The 21,192-nt window shown below is 37.4% G+C and overlaps 1 protein-coding gene and 1 non-coding gene across 2 annotated transcripts in view; one reads left to right on the forward strand and one right to left on the reverse strand.

The window, feature by feature from the left end:
- The window catches only part of Pigu (phosphatidylinositol glycan anchor biosynthesis class U), a 91,137-nt gene that overhangs the window by 42,649 nt on the left and 27,296 nt on the right, over positions 1-21,192 (reverse strand). Inside the window, exon 7 of the mRNA XM_005329909.3 lies at positions 7,737-7,834. Within this exon, the coding sequence (XP_005329966.2) occupies positions 7,737-7,834 (98 nt within the window). The remainder of the gene's footprint in view (positions 1-7,736; positions 7,835-21,192) is intronic.
- On the forward strand, positions 20,649-20,767 carry LOC120887075 (small Cajal body-specific RNA 21). Its single transcript, XR_005730243.1, has one exon.

Here is a 21,192-nt window from a genome sequence, read left to right on the forward strand (position 1 = left end):
GTTTAAAAAAAAAAATTAAGTTGTACATGGACACAATATATTTATTTATTTATTTTTATGTAGTGCTGAGGATTGAACCCACTGCCTTATATATTTGAGGCATGTGCTCTATCACTGTCTGGTACCACAACATTCCAGGATCATCCTGTACATTTCCTGCCCTGAAAATGGAATCGACCACTTCTCTAAGAAACCTCAGTTTCTTTTAGTGGACAAATGGTGGTTTGAGATCACAATCTGGGTACTAAGGATGCTTGCAGATAATGGGTTGGTCATTGTTTCCATACCTTTTGGTGAACAAATGAACACACTTACTCTCTCTCAAATACTTACAGGAGCTAAGAAGGTAATAAATGAGTTAATGTGATAGAGATGACACATGGGACTATGGTAAAGAGGGTATGCTCTATGTAAAGGCAAAAATCCTCAAAACAAACTGGAAATTCAAAATTTTAACATGATTTTTTAAAATAGTGACAACGAATTCAAAACAAAATTAAACACTAGGGTGAAATGAAATCCATCTGTGGGTCAGATTTGGTCCATGGGTTACGTGTACCCTCAACCTGAAAAATTTAACTAGCAGTTATCCCATAAGATATATTGTTACTAATATATAAAAATATTTAGAGAACAGAATTCTCAAACTGTTTCAGAAAAAGTCAAACTACACAAAGGAAAGGTAGAAAATAATTTTTTTCTTTCTGTCCTAGGGATGGAACCCAGGGCTTTGAGCATGCTAGGCAAGATTCTACCACTGAGCTATATCACCAGCCCTCAAAAGGAGAAAAAATTTACCTCCCTCCCATTATCTACATAAAACAAGAGGGAGAACAACATTTTCTATAAGAAACCATTTTCTTTCATGGTGTGAGAAGGAAAAGATCAATGTTCAGAATAAACTCTTTAAAGCAAGTGGGAACCTAACAAAGTTTTCATACCTAAACTCTTGGAATCTAAAGAGACCCAGGAGAGATATTTTACAAGACAGATAAAAAAATGAATCCTAAATGTATGACCAAGTTCTTATCCTCATTTTTACCTTTTCTAAAAAGAAAAGAAGTTAACAGCAATGTCACCTCTGCTCTGGCACCCTCCAGGAAGCAGCAGAGACAACAAAAAGTTGCTGGAGAAACAAAGAGCAGAGTGTGAAAATTCTAAATAAGGCCTCAGAGAAGGGCTGGGGAAGGACCCAGATATCAAGAAAGACCTGAGTGGGATTGGCTCCTTTAGTTTGAGCTATTATCATTTAACCTGCCCAAGCACCAGAAAGTATAACAGTTATAGGATTCATTTTTTCAGTTCAAAGACAAGAAAAGCTCATACTGGATTAAAGCAAAAACCAAAGGAGCACTCACAAGGTATTTTCCCCTAGTGTCTATTATTGTCCTTGAAAGAAAACAGAACCTCAAACAAACCACAGGGGTCCAAGGCTGTAGGAATCCCAAGCAAAAGGAAAAGCAGGAACTAGAAACTTCCTGGACTTCACTATAAGCATCTCAGCAAATCTCCCCTAGTCTTCCTCAGTCTCTTGATGCACTTGGTTTATTCCTTCACTGTAGCCTCCAGATCCTGTGCATGTTAGGACTATTTTATTCTGCATGTGATCAGATCATAACACTGTAAGCTTCTCTCTAATTTGGAAACTAGGCTCCAAGCCAAGGTCAGAGGAAGAACAAAGTTGGAGGAGGGGAACAGATGGGCTCAAACTACCAGTGATTCACCAGGGAGCCAGATGCAGCACCCCTGCTTTTGATCCTGGGCCTCAAGAGGAAAGAGAAAAATAGCTTTGACTCTGGCACTGATGAAACACTCACTAGCTTATCCATTATCTACCTTTTACAGTATATAGAAACTCAGCAGAATGGAGGAAGGTTTATAGTGTCAAAGGAGGAAATACAAACTAATTTACAGTTCCTCTGGCTCCAGAAAAGAAATAATTATCCTTTCCCCTCATTACCTTATGTACCTATAGACTGATAGCCAGGTCCTTTCCATCTGAATACTAATTACTACTCCTATGATCTACTGAGAGCAGACACTGTTCTGGATACTAGACATATATTAATCCTTTGCAGTATTAATTTATATATATATATATATGTTTTCTTTTTTTTTTTTTTGGTGGTGCTGAGGATCAAACCCAGGGCCTTACACATGCTAGGCAAGAGCTCTACCACTAAGCTATATCTCCAGCCCAAGTACTATTATCCAACGTTGTAAATAAGGAAACCAAGGGAGAAAGAACTTAAACAGTAACTGCTCCAGAGTCACAGAGCTAATAAATGTCCTAATCGAGATGTCAGAAACTATATTCTATTTTCCCATACCATAACATAAATTTTTTCAAACATGCAGAAAATCTGAAATAATACAATAATCAAGTTCTGTAATGGTGTACACGTGTATCCCAGCCACTAAGGATGATAAAGCAGGAGGATCACAAGGCTACCCAGAGCAACTTAGCGAGACCTTGTTTCAAAAAACAAAACAAGGGTTGGGGATGTGGCTCAAGCGGTAGCGCGCTCGCCTGGCATGCGTGCGGCCCGGGTTCGATCCTCAGTAACACAACATACATGTTGTGTCCGCCGAGAACTAAAAAATAAATATTAAAAACTCTCTCTCTCTCTCCTCTCTCACTCTCTCTAAAAAAATAATAATAATCAACTTTATGTCACTAGATTAAAGATTACCACTTTGCCATGTTATTTCTAAGTATACAAATTAATTTTTGCTGAAGTATCTAAAAGTTGTACATATCATGACACTTCTCCCCAAAACACTTGTGCATGCAGCTCATAAAAATAAGGATATTCTCCTTCATAGCACAAGATGTTAATAATAGTTCTCTAAAAGCACCTAATATTTTTATTTATCTTCAAATTTTTCTAACAACCCCTAAAACAACTCTATATCTTTTTTTCCACACCAGAATTCAATCAAGAACCTCTCATTCCATTTGGCTTTTTTTTTTAATATTTATTTTTTAGTTATAGGTGGGCCCAATATCTTTATTTTATTATTTTATTTTTATGTGGTGCTGAAGATCAAGCCCAGTGCCTCACGCATGCTAGGCGAGCATTCTACCACTGAGCCACAGCCCCCAGTCCTCCATTTGGTTTTTGTGTCTCTCTAGTCTTGAAACTTGAAACATGACATTGACTTTGTCTTTCTTTTTTTTTTACTTTCTTTTCTTTTTTAATGGCACTGGAATTGAACCCACTGGTACTCTACTACTAAAGTACATCCCCAGTCTTTTTTATTTTTATCTTGAGAAAGATTCTGCTAAATTGCCAAGACCGGCCTCAAACTTGTGATCCTCCTGCCTCAGCCTCCTGAGTTGCTGAGATTAGGGGCTATGCCACTAAGCCCAGCATGACCTTGACAATTTGAAGAGAACCAGATCAACTGTCCTACAGACCATTCTAGTGTGTTCAATAACTTCCTATAGTATCATTGAAATTATTCCTCTGTTTTTTCATTTCCTAAAAACTAGAAAACAGATCTAAAGGCTTAATTAAAGCCAACTTCTTAGGTAAGAATATTTGAAAGTTAATGCTATGTACACAGATTGCATCACACCAAGAAGCACATCTTAGCAAGGTACAGAGGCACATGCCTGTAATCTCAGCAGTTTGGGAGGCTGAGGCAGGAAGACTGCAAGTTCAAAGGCAGCCTCATAAAAAATAAACAGAGGTTAAGGACATGGCTCTGTGGTTAGGCACCCCTGCATTAAATCCCCAGTACCAAAAAACAAAACAAAACAAAAAAAGAAATGCATTTTTTCAATTGTTCCACTGTAAACAATTTGAGTAGGATCATGTGTTTGACCTGAGACTTCTAGAACACTCCTTTGTACAGATGTGATTTCCTTTTTTTTTTGGAACCAGGGATTGAACCAGGGGCCTTAACCACTGAGCAACATCTTTGACCCTCTTTAAAATATTTTATTTAGAGATGGGACTTGCCAAGTTGCCTAAGGCGTTGCTAAATTGCTGAAGCTGGCTTTGAACTTGTGATCCTCATCTCTCAGCCTCCCAGGCGGTTGGGATTGCAACCACACCAGCTCCTTTGTTATTAATAAATAATTTAGAGGGTGGAAAGTGGGGATGATAAAATTTTTGCACCATTCAAATTATAAACATTCTCTAAAAACTATTCACTTGATTTTAGCATCCATTGATGACCTTTGCTAGGTTCAATAATTTCATTGGCGATTTGCTATTCTATCATTTCTACATTTATAAATTGGCTTTCATCTATTTAGAAGCAGTCTCTTTGTTCAACTGGGGAAGCTAAAACTAGTAAGCTCAGTGTAAGGCAACAGTCCCACCCACCCACCCAATGGTCTCATGCATGGTAGGCAAGAACTCTACCACTGGGCTACAGTACTAGCACTTTTTATTTTAGTTTGAGGGTGGGTCTCACTAAGTTGTCCAGGCTTTGAACTTGCAATCCTCCTGCCTCAGCTTATTGAGTAGCTGGGATTATAGGTATAAGCTATTGTACCTGGGTAGTTCCTTCCTTTCAGTTATTTTCAATGTAAGAAATTGGGGGCTGTGGATGTGGCTCAAGCGGTAGCACGCTCGCCTGGCATGCATGCAGCCCAGATTTGATCCTCAGCACCACATACAAACAAAGATGTTGTGTCCGCCGAAAACTAAAAAATAAATATTAAAAAATTCTCTCTCTCTCTCTAAAAAAAATAAAAGAAATTGGGAACAATGATGGTATATCCAATTTTTTTCTCTAATCAACTCTCTTCTGAACTTCATTATGAACACATGGATTTTAATTTATTCAACATTCTATAATCCCTTATAATCTTTATTCTTTTGGTGCTCAAAATATCCCAAATTTGGCCAGTAAGGGTTCTTTGAGTTGGTTTCAGAGTTCTGACATCACCCTGTTAACATATGAGACTATTCTGCTTCCCATCTTAACAAGACGTCCCCATCAAGCTTGTGCTTTTCTATAGTATGTTATACAATCATTCCAGAGTGCCTGCAGAGGGCTTCTAGAAACTGAGAAAACCAGAATGCCAAGAGCAGATCCATCATGTGTTTGTGGTTATTAAACCATTCTAAGCTGGAAGTTGGAAGAACATTTGGGATCATCCAACCACCTGTGATGATACTTAAAACATTGCTAGGACTCCCTAATAAGTGCCATTTTCCATTGGCCTAAAAACTGATTCACAGGGAGCTTACCTCACTTGGAACATCCCATTCTGTCACAGGGCTGCATTTCACTGAGCTCATTAGTTCTAATTTCTCTCTTTCGAGCCTTTGGACCTCTGTAAACTCAGGCCTAATGGGTCCACTTAATGGTTTAGGAGGAACTCAGTTCTAAAAGATAATTTCCTCTTCTGTTCTCGCTCTCATATTTAAACAGGTGTGTTTGTTTCCTGGAAGTGACTGAATTAATTTTCCAAATACTCTACCATGACTCAGAAGGCCCTACTGACCTCAGGCCACTTTATATTCTTAAATAAAAAAACAGAGGTGGGATTTTAATTTCTACATAAATGCGGTCCTGAAATTCATCTCAAACTCTTCCTATTCCTGTTTCCCAGATACAGACTGCTGCCAGCTGATTCCACCACCTAAAAATCCCCTGCATCCAGACCCTCACCTCTCAACTTCCTCTGACAATGGTCTAACCTTCCCAATTTCAGTGTCTTCTATGCTCAACCACCCCATAGGTTACTAGCACAGCAGTCTTCCTGGAATACTCCCTGCTTGGCAACTGTACCTGCTTTATCTCTGCAGAGTCAGAGATATTGAGTGCTTAATAAATAGCACTGGATATTTGGGCAGGGAGACTAAATAAATTGACTAGCTGAGTTGCCTAACCTCATGACAGTTTTATTGTGCACTGTTGTCAGGAGGAAATTTCCTTGAGTTTTAAACAAAAGTCATTTTATATAAAGCAGTATTTAGAAATGGACTAACAAATTATTTGGAAAGTTTAGGTCAGCCCAAGTGTTTTTGTTGGTCTGTTTATTGGTGGTACTACCTAGGGCCTCATGCATGCTAGGGAAGTACTCTACCACTTAGCTACACCCCTAGTCTTTTTTTCTATATTATTTATTTTATAACTAGTTGCATAAAAGTTCTGATTGCATGCTTTCTCTTTAAGGCTCAAACTTTCTAAAGAATAAACTGCACAGTATAAAACAAATATAAGGACTGGGGTTGTAGCTCAATGGTAGAGCACTCGCCTAGCATGTGTGAGGCACTGGGTTTGATTCTCAGCAACATATATAAATAAATGAATAAAATAAAGGTCCATCACCAACTAAAAGTGTGTGTGTGTGTATATATATATATACATATGTATATATATATATATATATATATATATATATATATATATATACACACATACACATAGTATATTGTTATATGGAAAATGATTGGATCAATATGAATATAGAAAGAAAATCAAAACAAAATAATTCATTGTATGGTGACACATCTAATTGAACTAGCGATTATAAATCCAACTTGAAAAGCCAGTGCTGGCAGACTGGGAGGTAGCTGGTTCACTTCTTTGTAGATACTGATGGTGGCACTGCAACTGGCTTTTTCTGTGGAGAACAATTTGATCTTGCAAAATAAGAATATATAACGTTTTAGTCTCAGATCCAGTGAATCATTTGGAGAAATATAACTTAAGAAAATTACTTAGAGAAAACCAAATTTCTATACTATACCCTGCCCAAATATCCAGTGCTATTTACTGAAGACCATATCTCAAATTCCCCCAAATAAAAGAAAGACCAACCTAATCATGTATCACTGTGTACACCAAAAGATATATTACAAAGTCACCTATACTGACAAGCAAATGTTCTTTTTGCACAAGTGGATGCATATTATTAGTTTAGTAAGAGTGTTAAGAATGAAGACTCTGAAATCAAGACACTTCTGGATTTTTGAATCTTGGTGTTACCTCCTGCATGCTTCTTGCCAGCCATGTGACCTTAGGTAAATGATTTAACCTCCCAACATTCTGTTTTAATTCATGTGCCTAATATGTATAATACCAAACAAACCTATTGCAAATAATATGACCTGTCTCACAAAATCCATATGGGGCTGAAGTGAGATGATGCCTGCAGTGCTTAGTATAGTGCCAGAATTACTATCATATTTATTGATCACCTAGGATGTTCCTGTCATTGCAACAAGTGTACCCATTACATTTAATTTTTTAAAGAACTTTAGAAAATAAGTGCTATTTTTAATATATATTTTTTTAGTTGTTGATGGGTCTGTATTTTATTTATCTATATGCAGCGCTGAGAATTGAACACAGTGCCTCACACATGCTAGGCAAGTGCTCTACCACTGAGCTACAACTGGTGAGTGCTATTATTTAAAAAAAAAGAAAGAAAAAAACTTAAAAAGAAATGAGCTCAGAGGAATCTATGTACATTAGGTGAGAGAAGAATACAAGATGGTTGATAGATCCCAAATACAATTTTTTAAAATGAAAAGCAGTTTCACACTTGCAAAAACAAAATACAGAACTAAAGATCACTTAGTCTACTTTATTTAAAGTTAGTCAAGTTTCTTTGTTTGTCTTTTCAAGTAGAAGCAAGCAGATATTAGTTGGGGGCCCCAGTCCCATTGCCTTTATTGATCCATTCCCCTCCTTCCTCCCAGCAGGGACCAGGCTATGTATTAAACATCACTTAGAGCACTGGTTTCTAACCAGCAAGTGCTTACCTGGAGGAGATAGAGGAGTCCTGGGACAAACAAGGTGATTGGGTACAGAGACTGGTATGTTGCTAAGGCAAGAAAAATAGCACTGAGGAAAGCACTGCCTGTAAAAAGAAATAAGCGTATGGAATAATCCAGCTTCATCAATCAAGATTAGACTCAGCAAGTCTTTATCAACATGAAACTTTCCATAACTGTTCAAATAATCACCTGACACGTGCTTCCTGATACACAAGGTGCTATTGAAACTCACACAGAGTGAGAGCTTCATGGCTTGATTTCCCATAAAAGGAAACCAAGGAAGTCAAAACCATCTACCTTTAGCAACCTGGGATACCACAAGCATATTTCTTGTGAAATTTTCAGACCCAAAATGATTCTACAAAACTTTAGCCCAAAGATGTATAAAGAGATTGAGTCTATTAACATCCTATTTAATGTACCAATTTATTAAGCCTGCAATGATTGTTTATGGTATTCAGAACTGTGAAAGTATCCCTTTAGATTTCACAACATCCCATCACTCTTTACAACACTCCTTCTTTATGTGCTATCTTCAGATCATGAGTTTCTTTTTTCTAAATTAAAATATAATAAATTTTACTAATAATGTCCCAATTTCCTACATAAAATATACTGCTATGAAATCATTCAATATGATACAAAAGAATCTGTAATGATATGAAAAGATATTTAACCTTCCTATTAAGTGAAGGTTATAAAAGAGGTAAATTCTGTATTCCTTAAAAAAAAAATAGACCATGAAGTTCACAATAGTTAACTCTGGATGATGGTGAAATTATAAATGATTTTCCTTTCTTTGCTTCTCTAAATACTTTAAAACTTTCCAAAATGAACTGCTTTGTTTTTGTCTAGGAAAACAACTGATTTCTCTTTAAAAAAAAAAATCAAAAAGCAGCTTTTCCCTTTCAAATGGTTTAAGACATCAGGGCACACAAAAATCAAGGCTAGAGAGTTTGAGTTTACAAGGAGGATTTCAAAGCAGCCCAGAAATCATTTGTTATAACTGATGGTTCAATGATGATGTTTCATAAAAATGACAATATCCAGGGCTGGGGCTGTAGCTCAGCGGTAGCGCGCTTGCCTGGCTTGTGTGAGACACTGGGTTCGATTCTCAGCACCACATATAAGTAAGTAAATAAAGATTTATCAATAATTTTTAAAAATTTTAAATTCTCATTAGTATGGGGCCTACTGTTCACTGAAAATAACAGACATCTTCTTCAATGATGTTTCATAAAAATAGAAGCTATTCAGTCCAAGGAGTTTTATCCCTTTCCCAACTCACTCTAGGAACAAACAAAAGGCGCTTTTGCCCACCAAAGTGGTCTATATATTTGAAATACCTAAAAGCCACCTTGGGAGAAAGAGGGTTATGAATCTGATAACTTCATAGAAAAGGGAATGAAAAAACTTTGAGCATTAAATCCTTCAAACCAAGGAAACTTTACAGCTAGAAACAATCCTGGTAGACAGAAAGTAGAAAGATGGAAGAAAAAGGAGAAAGCACCAGAAGGATCCTTCTTTTTTTTTTTTTAAATCAATGTGTGAATTAGAGATAAACTTGTGGTCAGTCATTTTTTCCTAAATATTTATTTTTTGTTGTAGATGGACACAATACCTTTATTTTATTTTTATGTGGTGCTGAGGGTCGAACCCAGTGCCTCATGCATGCTAGGCAAGCGCTCTACCCCTTGAGCCACAATCCCAGCCCCAACCAGAAGGATCCTTCTAGAAGGGTTTAGAGTGTGACAAGCCTGACTTTAAAGGCTCAATTTTGAATGTTCCATTTCATCTATCAGATTAAGTCCAAACTCCAACAGCCTCACTATCTGGGCATTTTCTTCAGCTTTCCATCTCACCCCTCACCCCTTGCCACACACCCTTCCCTCCAGCTACACTGGACCATTCCCAGCTTTTAAAAACATCCTGCCCTTTCATTCCAGTGTCTGATGTCAGGCTATCCCCTCTGCTGAGCTGTCCTTCCCTATCCTCCTTCTATCAGAAACCCATCTTTCAATGGTCACTTGAAATGACTCTTCCTTTATGAGCCCAAGGAAGGTGGTAACAATCACTACAACTAACATTTATTGCTCACTTAGTAGGTTCTAGACACTGTATTGAACCCTCTGCAACAAAAATGTATTAGACTCCACTCAACACTGATTGCTTTATATTAATTATCATGCCATGTCATTATATCTTATTTTCTAAACAAAATGAAAGGCATCTAGAGATTAATCACAAAGCTCTGTATTATTATTATTATTATTTTGCGTATCTAGGTCAATATTTATGCAGAAATGGCAATATGGCTTTTGCAAACACATTTAAAATCAGATTTATAGTTATGCTGACATAAAATTAAGAGGCAGAATATGAATGTGTATGTCTGTGTTAATATATTCTGCATGTTTAAAAAAAAATTGAACCTAACACCAAGCTATGCGTCCAGCCTGCATCTTTTTTTTTTTTTTTTAAAGAGAGAGTGAGAGAGGGGAGAGAGAGAGAGAGGAGAGAGAATTTTTAATATTTATTTTTTAGTTCTCGGCGGACACAACATCTTTGTTGGTATGTGGTGCTGAGAATCGAACCCGGGCCGCACGCATGCCAGGCGAGCGAGCTACCGCTTAAGCCACATCCCCAGCCCCAGCCTGCATCTTGTTTGTTCTTATGTAGTTTCCTTTTCTCCTGAAGTCATTCTCTTTGTTTGTGTTCATATACCAAGATTTGAATAAAGTCTTATGTGCCCTCAAAAAAAAAAAAAAAGCCCCTCAGTAAACATCACAACGTTGGTAAACCTTTACTTTTTGGTTCATTTTCTTGTAACAGTTTTTCTGAGATAGAAATCACAATTCATTGGAGATAGTGGCACATATCTGTAATCCCAGTAATTTGAGAGGCTAAGGCAGAGGATCATAAGTTCAAGGTCAGCCTCAACAACTTCGTGAGACCTGTCTCAAAATAAAAAATGAAAAGGGCTGGGGATGTAGCTCCTTCTCTCACTCTTGGTTCAGACCCTGGCTCAAAACAACAACTAAGAAAGAAAGAGTTAATATGTTTTCAGATAAGCCAGAAGAGCCAAGAAGGATGGTTAGGAAGGCAGAAAGTTGGAATGGCATGTGCTCGAGGTAGGGACAGGGAAGATAAAAAAGAAAAGTAAAATATGACTTCAAATATTTTTTAAAAACTGTATAATAAGAAAACACTGCTGGAGTTTGCTCTATGGCAAGCATGTGCCGAGTGCCAGGGAGACTGGTGACTCAGTCTCTGACTTCAGGGATCTCCCAGTAAACAATTACAAAACATGGGAGGAAAGTACAGGAAGCAGACCTAGCCCATCAGGGGAAGTTCACACCTGAGTTTTGAGCAGTGAGGAGGTGAGGCCTGGCACCCAAGGAAACAGCATGTGTAGGGGCAGGAGCATGAGAGAGAATGGTATGCTGCGGGTGGGTGAAATGGTAACTAGATCAGCATGGCTAAACAAGGAGAGCTAAGAGGAGTGATTGGAAGAGGATCCAAAAGCGGATCCTGTGGGTGCTGTTAACATTCTGCCTCTTAATCTGAATGTTGGAATTCATCATTTTGTAAAAATTCATTTACCTCTACACTAATGATTTGGACATTTTCTATATAATGAAATACTTCAATAAAAAGTTGCATCCAAAAAGTCTCAGTAAACAGACAGGGGTCAGATCATGGAGAGCTTAGTTTGCACAATCATCCAAAAACATCTATCTACAGGCCCAGACAGAACTTTCGACATAATGCCTGAGAAGGAGCCTTGTGAGGAAGGAACTGTGCCAACAGGGTTATGAGTTTTACCCAAAAATGATACAATTTACCATTGTCTGTTACTGCAGCCCAGATGTTCAGGCAGTAGGTTTTGAACAAGGCTTGGCCTTTAGCCTGACCACAGGAACATTAGGGTAAATCAGTCAAGGGGGGTATGTGCATTGGCTATGGTATCAAGGAATGTCATTATCTACGCAATCTAGATCTTAATATGTTTTCTTTTCTTTTTTTTTAAAGAGAGAGTGAGAGAGGAGAGAGAGAGTGAGAGAGAGAGAGAATTTTTAACATTTATTTTTCAGTTCTCGGCGGACACAACATCTTTGTTTGTATGTGGTGCTGAGGATCGAACCCGGGCCGCACACATGCCAGGCGAGCGCGCTACTGCTTGAGCCACATCCCCAGCCCCTTAATATGTTTTCTAACTCTCTGTATTAGGATGGGGGCCAGGACAAGCCTCAGCAAGCCCTGGGGTAACGATGTACCTCTACAGTTGGCACCTTGATTTGACCTGGATTGGTAGTACAGTTGCAGGGCAGAGCAAGAATGCAGCCAAGGAGGGCCATGGGGACTCTTCAGGACATGGACTTCAAGGAGAGTGAGAGGAGAATCAGAGACTGAGTAACACCAGTGACCCATCCCAGAGCAGGCAGTGGGACAGACTAGAATATGATCAAAAGGCCTGAGGTCCCACAGGACTCTCAGAAAAGGAAGTTGCACCAGGGTCTGAGGCAACAAGCAAGACTTCCCTAGAGTACGAGGTGATGCCAGGGGCAGGCCCAGTGTACTACATCCCTTGCCAAGTGTGCTTTTCTAACAGAACAGGATCTCTCAGGGAAGCCCACACTACTGATGATGAAGGTGTTCTGTTCCAGCCACAACTGTCAGCACTTCACATGTCTTAAGTCATTTAGTCTTTCCATTACTACAGGAATTAGGTCTTATTACTATTCTCATCTTATAGATGAGAAAACTGAAGGACAGAAATTGTTTGCCCAGGGTCACAAAGCTACCGAACAACAGGAATAGGATCTGAACCCAGATTGTCTCACGCAAGAACTCACATTCCTTAACTACATCACTACACCACCCTCTGGATTTCAATCTCTGACTCAACCATAAAAATTATAATACACAGGGGCTAGAGTTGTGGCTCAGTGGTAGAGTGCTTGCCTAGCACATGTGAGGCACTGGGTTCAATCTTTAGCACCACATTAAAATAAAATAAAGATATTGTATCCATCTATAACTGAAAATATTTTTGAAAAATTACAATACACAGAACAACTATTTGTTGAATGGATTCTGCTAAGCAAAGAGGCTGAGCATTTCATGTTTCTCATGTACTCCTTCTCTCACTCTAGGAAGTAGATCTCTTTAATCAAATGGAAAATCCTGAGGCTGCATTATCTGCACAAGACTACAGAGATGGTAATTAGAATAAGCAGACTTCGAAGTTCGGTCAATCTGACAAACCTGATCTTGGGCTGCTTCTCTTTTGGGTCCTTGAGCCTTCTAGGACTCCACTGCAGGGTTTTCCTCTACAAGAATCCCAAATGGAAGTGATAGGATCGACACGCTTCAGGATCATCAAGATTGGGCTCTAACAAGAGAAGCTCTCCTTCTAATTTTCTTCCTTATCTTTCCTGAGATCCTTTATAGATCTCAAAGAGACTTTAGAAAGTGACAATATTACCAACTATTGCCACTACCTGCAAAGCATGCACCATCTCATTGATTTTGTGTGGGTGGATGGGTGGTACTGGTGACTGAATCATTCTTTACATTCACTCAGTTGATAGAGGCTATTTCAATCCCCATGGTACACATAAGGAAACTGAGGACCACAACTGTAAAGTGACTTGCCCAAGGTGTTATAGCCTTGGAATTAGTGGAGCTACAATTAGCTATCAGATCAGTCTAACATAAGAGCAGTCTGAGTTCTTAATCACCTGTCTGCCTTCTGATAGTACATCCTGATCCTTCTGTTTTCTTAACAAGCAAGTCCTAACCCAGAACCTCTTTTGGTGGAATAAGTGAAGATGAAAGGATCTTCAGGTGGCAAACTAAGAATTTCTAGTCTGGAATATCTCATTGTTGAAAAACACCAATGGTGAACAAGCAAGAGCACCCATTAAGATCTATTTTCCTTTTTAAAGCTGAATGAAGACTTCTGCACAGGAATGGAGTATTTTAATTAGCTCACAGAAAGGCAGAATACTTTCTGACCAAAGCAACAGTCTTCAAAGTGAAATCCAAGCTGCTCCACTAAAACTAACATCAGCCCTTCCCACAGACCTATGTTTCCCTGCCAACACTCTGATAAGGACATCATATTACAATGGCCTAAGCTTGGCTTGGACTTCATTTCTCTGTGTGTCCCAGGTGATCCTGGGCTACTACAAAGTAAGTCAAGGAAGAGTAGGTAAAATTCAAGAGGACATAGCAAATAAGGTCATTCCCTTCTGTGTAGCACCTACTTCATGGAAGTCTAGGGACTTCTACTGTTCCTATCTTCTTATCACTCAAGTAAATTTAACTTATTTTTAATTATGTGTTCACTTAAGAAACTTTGGAATAAAATAGTAATGAAAAAGCCACTAAAAACTTACTTTACAAAGACAAGTATTGGAGCTGGGGATTGTGGCTCAGTGGTAAAGTGCTCACCTAGCATGGAGCTACAATTAGCTACCAGATCAGTCTAACATAAGAGCAGCCTGAGTTCTTATCACCTGTCTGCCTTCTGATAGAACATCCTGATCCTTCTGTTTTCTTAACAAGCAAGTCCTAACCCAGAACCTCTTTAGATTTGATTCTCAACACCACATATAAATACATTCATTAAATAAAGGTCCATTGACAACTAAAAATATATTTTTAAAAAAGACAAGTATTATCTTTTTGGGGACTATTTTGTATTTTTATTATCATTTTAATATAGTTGAAGTTAATTACAATATATGACTCTGTATTCTGCTTAAACTACAAATGTATTTTCACAAAATTTTTTTGGTAGTACTGGGATTGAATCCAGAGCCTCATGCATGCTAAGTAAATACTCTACCACTACACTCCAAGTCCTATTTTTTTTTTTTTCTTTTATGGTACTGGGGATTGAAACTGAGGCCCTTCACCACTCCATTATATCCTCAACCCTTTTAATTTTTGAGACAGGGTTTCATTTAGTTGTTGAGGCTGGCCTTGAACTTATTATCTTTCTGCCTTAGCCTCCCAAGTAGCTGAGATTATAGGTGTGTGTCATTGTGTCAGCCTTTAAATTTTATTTATTAGTTTATTGTTAAGATACTAGGGATTGAACCTGGAGTGTTTTACTACTGAGTTATAATACCAATCTTTTTTTATTTTGAGACAGAGTCTCCCTAAGTTGCTAAGTAGGCTTTAAACTTGCTATCCTTCAACCTTTTTTTTTTAAGTTATAGTTAGCCACAATATCTTTATTTTATTTATATATTTTTATGTAGTGCTGAGGATCAAACTCAGGGCCTCACACATACTAGGCGAGTGCTCTACCGCTGAGCTACAACCCCAGCCTTCAATCTTTTTTTTTTTAAATACATTTATTTTATTTGTTTATTTTTATGTGGTTCCCAGGATTGAACACAGTATCTCATACAAGGCAAGCACTCTACCACTGAGCCACAATCTCAGCCTCTACCCTTCAATCTTTGCTTCCTGGGTCACTGGGATTACAGGCATGAACCACCAGCCTAGCTAAATTCTCTTCTGAGACAAGGTCTAAGTTGCTCAGGCTGGCCTTGAAATTGTGATTCTCCTGTCTCAACCAATTTACAATTATTTGAAAATATTCACTGAGCTGGAGAAGTGGCTTGGTGGTAAAGTGTTTGGCTACCATGTGTGAGGTCCTGGGATTGATCTCTAGCACCAAAAAATTAATTAATTATATTAAATTATGTACCCATTACATGGATAAAACAACTATATTTTACTTAAACAGGAATTCCTCTATTTTGAAGTACTTTATAGTTTTTTTCAATCATAAATAATTGTCAACTAATGACTTTGTACCATAAAGTTTTACACATATTTCTGGATTAATGTAGGATAGGTTCTTAAAAGTAGAAATAACAAATCAAAAGTACAAGCATTTTAAGATTACTGCCAAACTGCTTCCAAAGAGGGTTATACAAATATATCAGTCAATGTACCAAGTGGGAGAATGCCTATTTGATAGAACCTTTGCCAGTTGATAGAATTATCTTCTAAAATCTCTACCAATTTCAAAGGTCAAAAATAAAATTTTGGGGCTGGGATTGTGGCTTAGCGCTTGTTTAGCACATGTGAGGCCCTGGGTTTGATCCTCAGCACCACATAAAAATAAATAAATAAACATAAAGATATTAAAAAATAATTACAGTATATCATTTAAAAAAAATAAAATAAAATTTTTTTTAGAGTCACCTGTAGGTGAGGGGCATAGTTCAGGCTGAGCTTGATTAGCATGTGTGAGGCTCTGGGTTCAATCCTCAGCACCACAAGAAAAAAAAAAAGTCATATATATTTCAATTTGCTTTTCTCTATTACTTTTCTATGAAGTTAAAAAATTTTTCAGGATTCTTTTCAGTTATTTTTATATTCCTTCTCTTGTGAATCTTCCCAATTGTTTTCTTTTTAATATAGTGAACTATTCCTCTGTTAATTTTATTCAGAAATCTGATTTGTAGAATTTGTAAATGAAATAGTTTTACTATATATACTGTTAGTAGGAATTATTAATAAACTCAAAAGGCCAGAGTAGTTCAGAGTTCCAGCTAAAATAGAACTCTTCAAATATTTTAACAGATTAGGAACGTTGTTTGTGATAGTCTCTATTTATAGTAGTCAACAATGGAAAACAAATGTTCAGCAAAAGGAAAGAGCTGGGACTCTAGGACAAATGTGCATGAGAAATGGAGCCACCATCTCAGGTAGAAGTAAGGCACAGTAAGGAGACTATTACTTTTCACTTGATATATTTAATTTCTTTTATTTTACTAAGTACTTGAACTACTTATTTTGGAAAAAAAAAACTAAATTTAAAGAAAATGAAAATACATGTCATCCAATGTCAAAAACATTATTCATACAAAATAAATGTTAAAAAGTAAAACGAAACTGTATGTACAATATTATGTAAAAATGTCTATGAATTCATTCAACCAAAATCTAGAGTCACATAATAAATTTTTTTTTAAAAAATTGTTCTTTTCGGGAGCTGGGATTATGGTTCAGGGGTAGAGGGCTTGACTAGCACATCCAAGACCCTGGGTTCGAACTTCAGCAACACATAAAAATAAACAAAATTAAGGTATTGTGTCCAACTACTTCTAAAAAATAAATTTTTAAATTTAAAAAAATTGCTCTATGGAATGAAAAACAATGTGACTTTTAAAGAGATTCATGTGAATTTATTTATATATTTTCCCCTCAAAAATAAAGCCTATCAAAAGGCAATTAAAAAAAAAAAAACTTTTTTTAAATGGCACTCTTCACACTTTTGTGTAAGACTCCTATTATGTGTACTCTCAGAGGGCATATCTTCAGTTTATTTTATTTTTTTAAAATTATTTTTAATATCCTTTATTTTATTTATTTATGTTTTATGTGGTGCTGAGGATCGAACCCAGGGCCTCACACATGCTAGCGAGCACTCTACCACTAAACCACAACCCCAGCCCCGCTTCAGTTTATTTTTGCACTCAGTTCTATGAAAGTGACATTTATGATGGGTGCAGTAGTGCATGCCTGTAATCCTAGCATATCAGGAGGCTGAGGCAGTAGGATCACAAGTTCAAAGCCAGCCTCAGCAACTGAGTGAGTCCCTGAGCAACTCAGCAAGACCCTGTCTCAAAATTTAAAAATAAAAAGAGCTGGGGATGTGGCTCAGTAGTTAAGCACCCCTAGGCTCAACCCCTGGTACCAAAAAAAAAAAAAAAAAAATTAGAAGTGATATTTCCAAGGGGATGGGGCTGTGGCTCAGCAGTAGCACACTTGGCTGGCATGTGTAAGGCACTGGGTTTGATTCTCAACTCCGCATATAAATAAATAAAATAAAGATCTATCAACAACTAAAAAAAAAAATGTTGAAAATGAAATAAAAAAAAAAAGAAGTGACATTTCCAATGCCAGTTATGATGGCATATACCCACTACCAGCTACTTTGGATGCTGAGGCAGGAGATAAAGGACAGCCTGAGCAACACAGTGAGACCTCTGTCTTTGAAAAAGGTGTATGGGGGGAAAGAAACTGGGGATGTAGTTCAGTTGGTAGAGTGCTTACCTAGCATGCACAAAGCCTTGGGTTCAACCCCAGCAACAATTTTGCCCACCAAAACAAACAAAAATCTAAAAATGACATTTCCAAAGGTAAATCCTCAGTACCTTCTGCCACACTGTGGCATATATTCCTATTTTTTAAAAATACTCTTTTTAGGTGAAGATGGACACAATACCTTTATTTTATTGATTTATTTTTATGTGGTGCTGAGGATAGAACCCAGTGCCTCACATATACTAAGCAAGCACTCTACCACTGAGCCACAACCCCAGCCTTATATTCTTATTTTAACAATGCCAAGCACCTTGACGAACAGTGTGTCTGACTTGACACTCTGGAGATGGGGAATACTCTGATAGCCAAGCAATTTCACTACTTCAGAGTTGTTTTTGAAATAATGACCATAACCTTAAGAATAAGATAATTCATATAATGTAATATCTAATCATTTTAAGTAACCTGATAAGTTACACTAAAGGACCTATAGAAAGACCACCCATAACCAATCCAGGAGAAATAATGTCTTATGAAGACGTAAGTCATTCTTAAGTAACATATTTAAGTAAAAGGTTCTATGTACAACTTTGACTCTATTTCCTGAGTTAGCAAACTAATTAGCAACAGTGAACAGAAATAAGAACTTCTACAATCTTCTTATAGGAGTATAAATTTAAGGATGAATTCCAAAAATCCTAAAGAAAGTACACATTTAGTAGCAAAATAATTCTATTTCTAGACTTTATTGTAAGAAAATAACTGAGAGTAGACATTAAAATTATTGTATGTTAGAAAGTTAATTGTAGTATTATGTAAATAGCTGAAAACTAGAAAATCATCTAAGTATTTCATGAATGAAAATGATTAAAGAATTTCTATTCATTTATCCACTGCAATGGAATAGCATGAAGACATTAAAATGACAGACTAGATATTTATTGATCATATACGGCAGACTATATTACTGGCCCCAATTCTCCGCCTCCCTCCCATGTACATTGTAGGCCTTTCTGCTGTGGACAAGATAGAAATCTTCCCTGGACTCGGCTTATGTTTTGCTAAATTGGATATTAGCTCGTGTGATACAACCAGAAACAAAAAGCACATGCCTGATTGGGCTTGCTCACTATTGTACCTCTGCCATCACTGCAAGAAGAACATGCTTAAGTTAGACGCCTGGTCCAGGAAGATGACAGAGATATGGAGCAGAGCCCAGTCTAGATTAGACAACAGCCAGTGACTGATGCACGAATGGGCTCCAATGACACTGGCCAATTGACTAGCAACATCCAACCTAGATCAGCTGATCCACAGCTGATTTATAGGTATGAGTTAAGTAAATACTTGTTGCTGTTTTAAGCCTTTGGTTTTTGAAGTGGTTTATTAAATAGAATTTTTGTGGCATAAGCTAACTGATAGAAAATTTATAAGTCTGGAAGAAAATGGGGTGCGGGGAGACAGAATTCTGGAAATATATCCCAAATTATGATAATGGAGGGACTTCCATTTAAAATGGTAGATTGATCACCTCTCTCCCCACCATTGAATGACAATAAAGGAATAAATGACAATAAATATTGTCATTGAATGACAATAAAGGAATAAAACTAGCAGTAAACCACAATGAACAGAAGAGATTATACCAAAAACATTTTAATACAGCAGTAGAAAATATAAAGCAGGGGAAAGAGAGAAAAAGAACTTAGTAATATGGAAGAAACTGCAGCACATTAAAATAAGGCCAATTTACTCCATATAATTTTTTTAATCTTTATTTATTTGTTTGCCTGTTTATTTATTTATTTATTTTTATGTGGTGTTAGAGATCGAACCCAGGGCCTCACACGTGCAAGGCAAGTACTCTACCACTGAGATGCAACTTCAGTCCCACCCCACTTAATTTCTAAGACATTCAGCACTTGAATGTATCAGGTATTATGAAAGGTGGGAAAAAAGTACACAGATGGAAATCAAGGCTGGGGAATGTAGCTCAGAGTGTGTGCTTAGCAGGATCAAGGCTGTGGGTTCAATTTGCACCACCAAAAATAAAACAAAAGGAAAAAAGGGGGGAAAATTATGCTTAATGTTTGGGCACTGAGTAGTAAAAATGATAGGTCTCATACTAAGGTGTGCAGCCAGGTGATTACTCTCACATATCTCACCACTCTTCATATTCCACCTGCCACAGTTACAGAGAAATTTAAAAAGTGAAGGTCTATGGGATACCACACACAGTACAGTAAAGGACTGAGAAGTATGAGCTGAAAAAAAAAAGCAAGATTACATGAAAGTGTACAGACTCAAATCAATCACCCTCCTTGTTTCTGCTCTCTTAGGTTCAGCAGCCAGTCACATGTACCTTCTACACTACCCCAACCCCAACTCTGCTACCCTCAGGCAGGAAACTTGAGGAAGTCTCTGAAAAAAATGGATAGTTTCAGAGAAAATAAAACCCATTGACAACAACTTTAAAGGATGCCTCCAACAATAAAACAACAAAGTCAACCCACTGCCTGACTCCATATAGTGAGAACGATCTAACAATCCCTGCCCAAGCACAGTCTCTAGTCAAAAAGTCACTACTTCACTCTTAAATATAAGCAGCCAAATCCCTGGGCATAAGAAAAAATCCTCCCATGAGAAAGAAAGAAAAACTATTCTCAAAAACTTAAAAAATACACTCAGATAATATATAATACTCAGAGAGATAAGAAGATATTATAATGATAAAGTAAATATAGGATGTTTCAAAGAAACAACTAGAGACCAAGAAAAACTTAAAAGTGTAATAAATAACATTAAAATTCAACAGAAGGGCTCAGCCTACTCCATTTCCCCTCAGCTGAGCCTAGAGTAGAGGGGCCAGGCACCCACCCTCATGGAAGAGATATCTGAGGAAGTAGCCTTGCCTGTGCTGGCCTAGCCTCACATTTACTTAGCCATGATAACCTGGCAGGAGAAGCTGGTGGAAAGGATGAATAACTGACTAATGGGAAAAAAATAATAATTCAGCAGAAGAACACACAGTGGTGCACGCCTGTAATCCCAGCAGCTCGGGAGGCTGAGGCAGGAGGATTGCAAGTTCAAAGCCAGCCTCAGCAAAAGCGAGGCACTAAACAACTCAGTGAGACCTTGTCTCTAAATAAAATACAAAATAGGGCTAAAGATGTGGCTTAGTGGTCGAGTGCCCCTGAGTTCAATTCCCAGTACCCACCCCCCAAAAATAAAAATTCAACAAAAGAGTAGAAAGATAAAAACAAGAAAATATTCCAGAAAAAAGAATGTGGAAAAAATTAATAAATTATGAATATTTGATCAAGCAACAAAGTCCAACATCCCACAGATGTTCAAAACAAAA

Source organism: Ictidomys tridecemlineatus, chromosome 5 (assembly GCF_052094955.1).
Source record: "Ictidomys tridecemlineatus isolate mIctTri1 chromosome 5, mIctTri1.hap1, whole genome shotgun sequence".
In the NCBI taxonomy this organism is placed as follows: Eukaryota; Metazoa; Chordata; class Mammalia; order Rodentia; family Sciuridae; genus Ictidomys; species Ictidomys tridecemlineatus.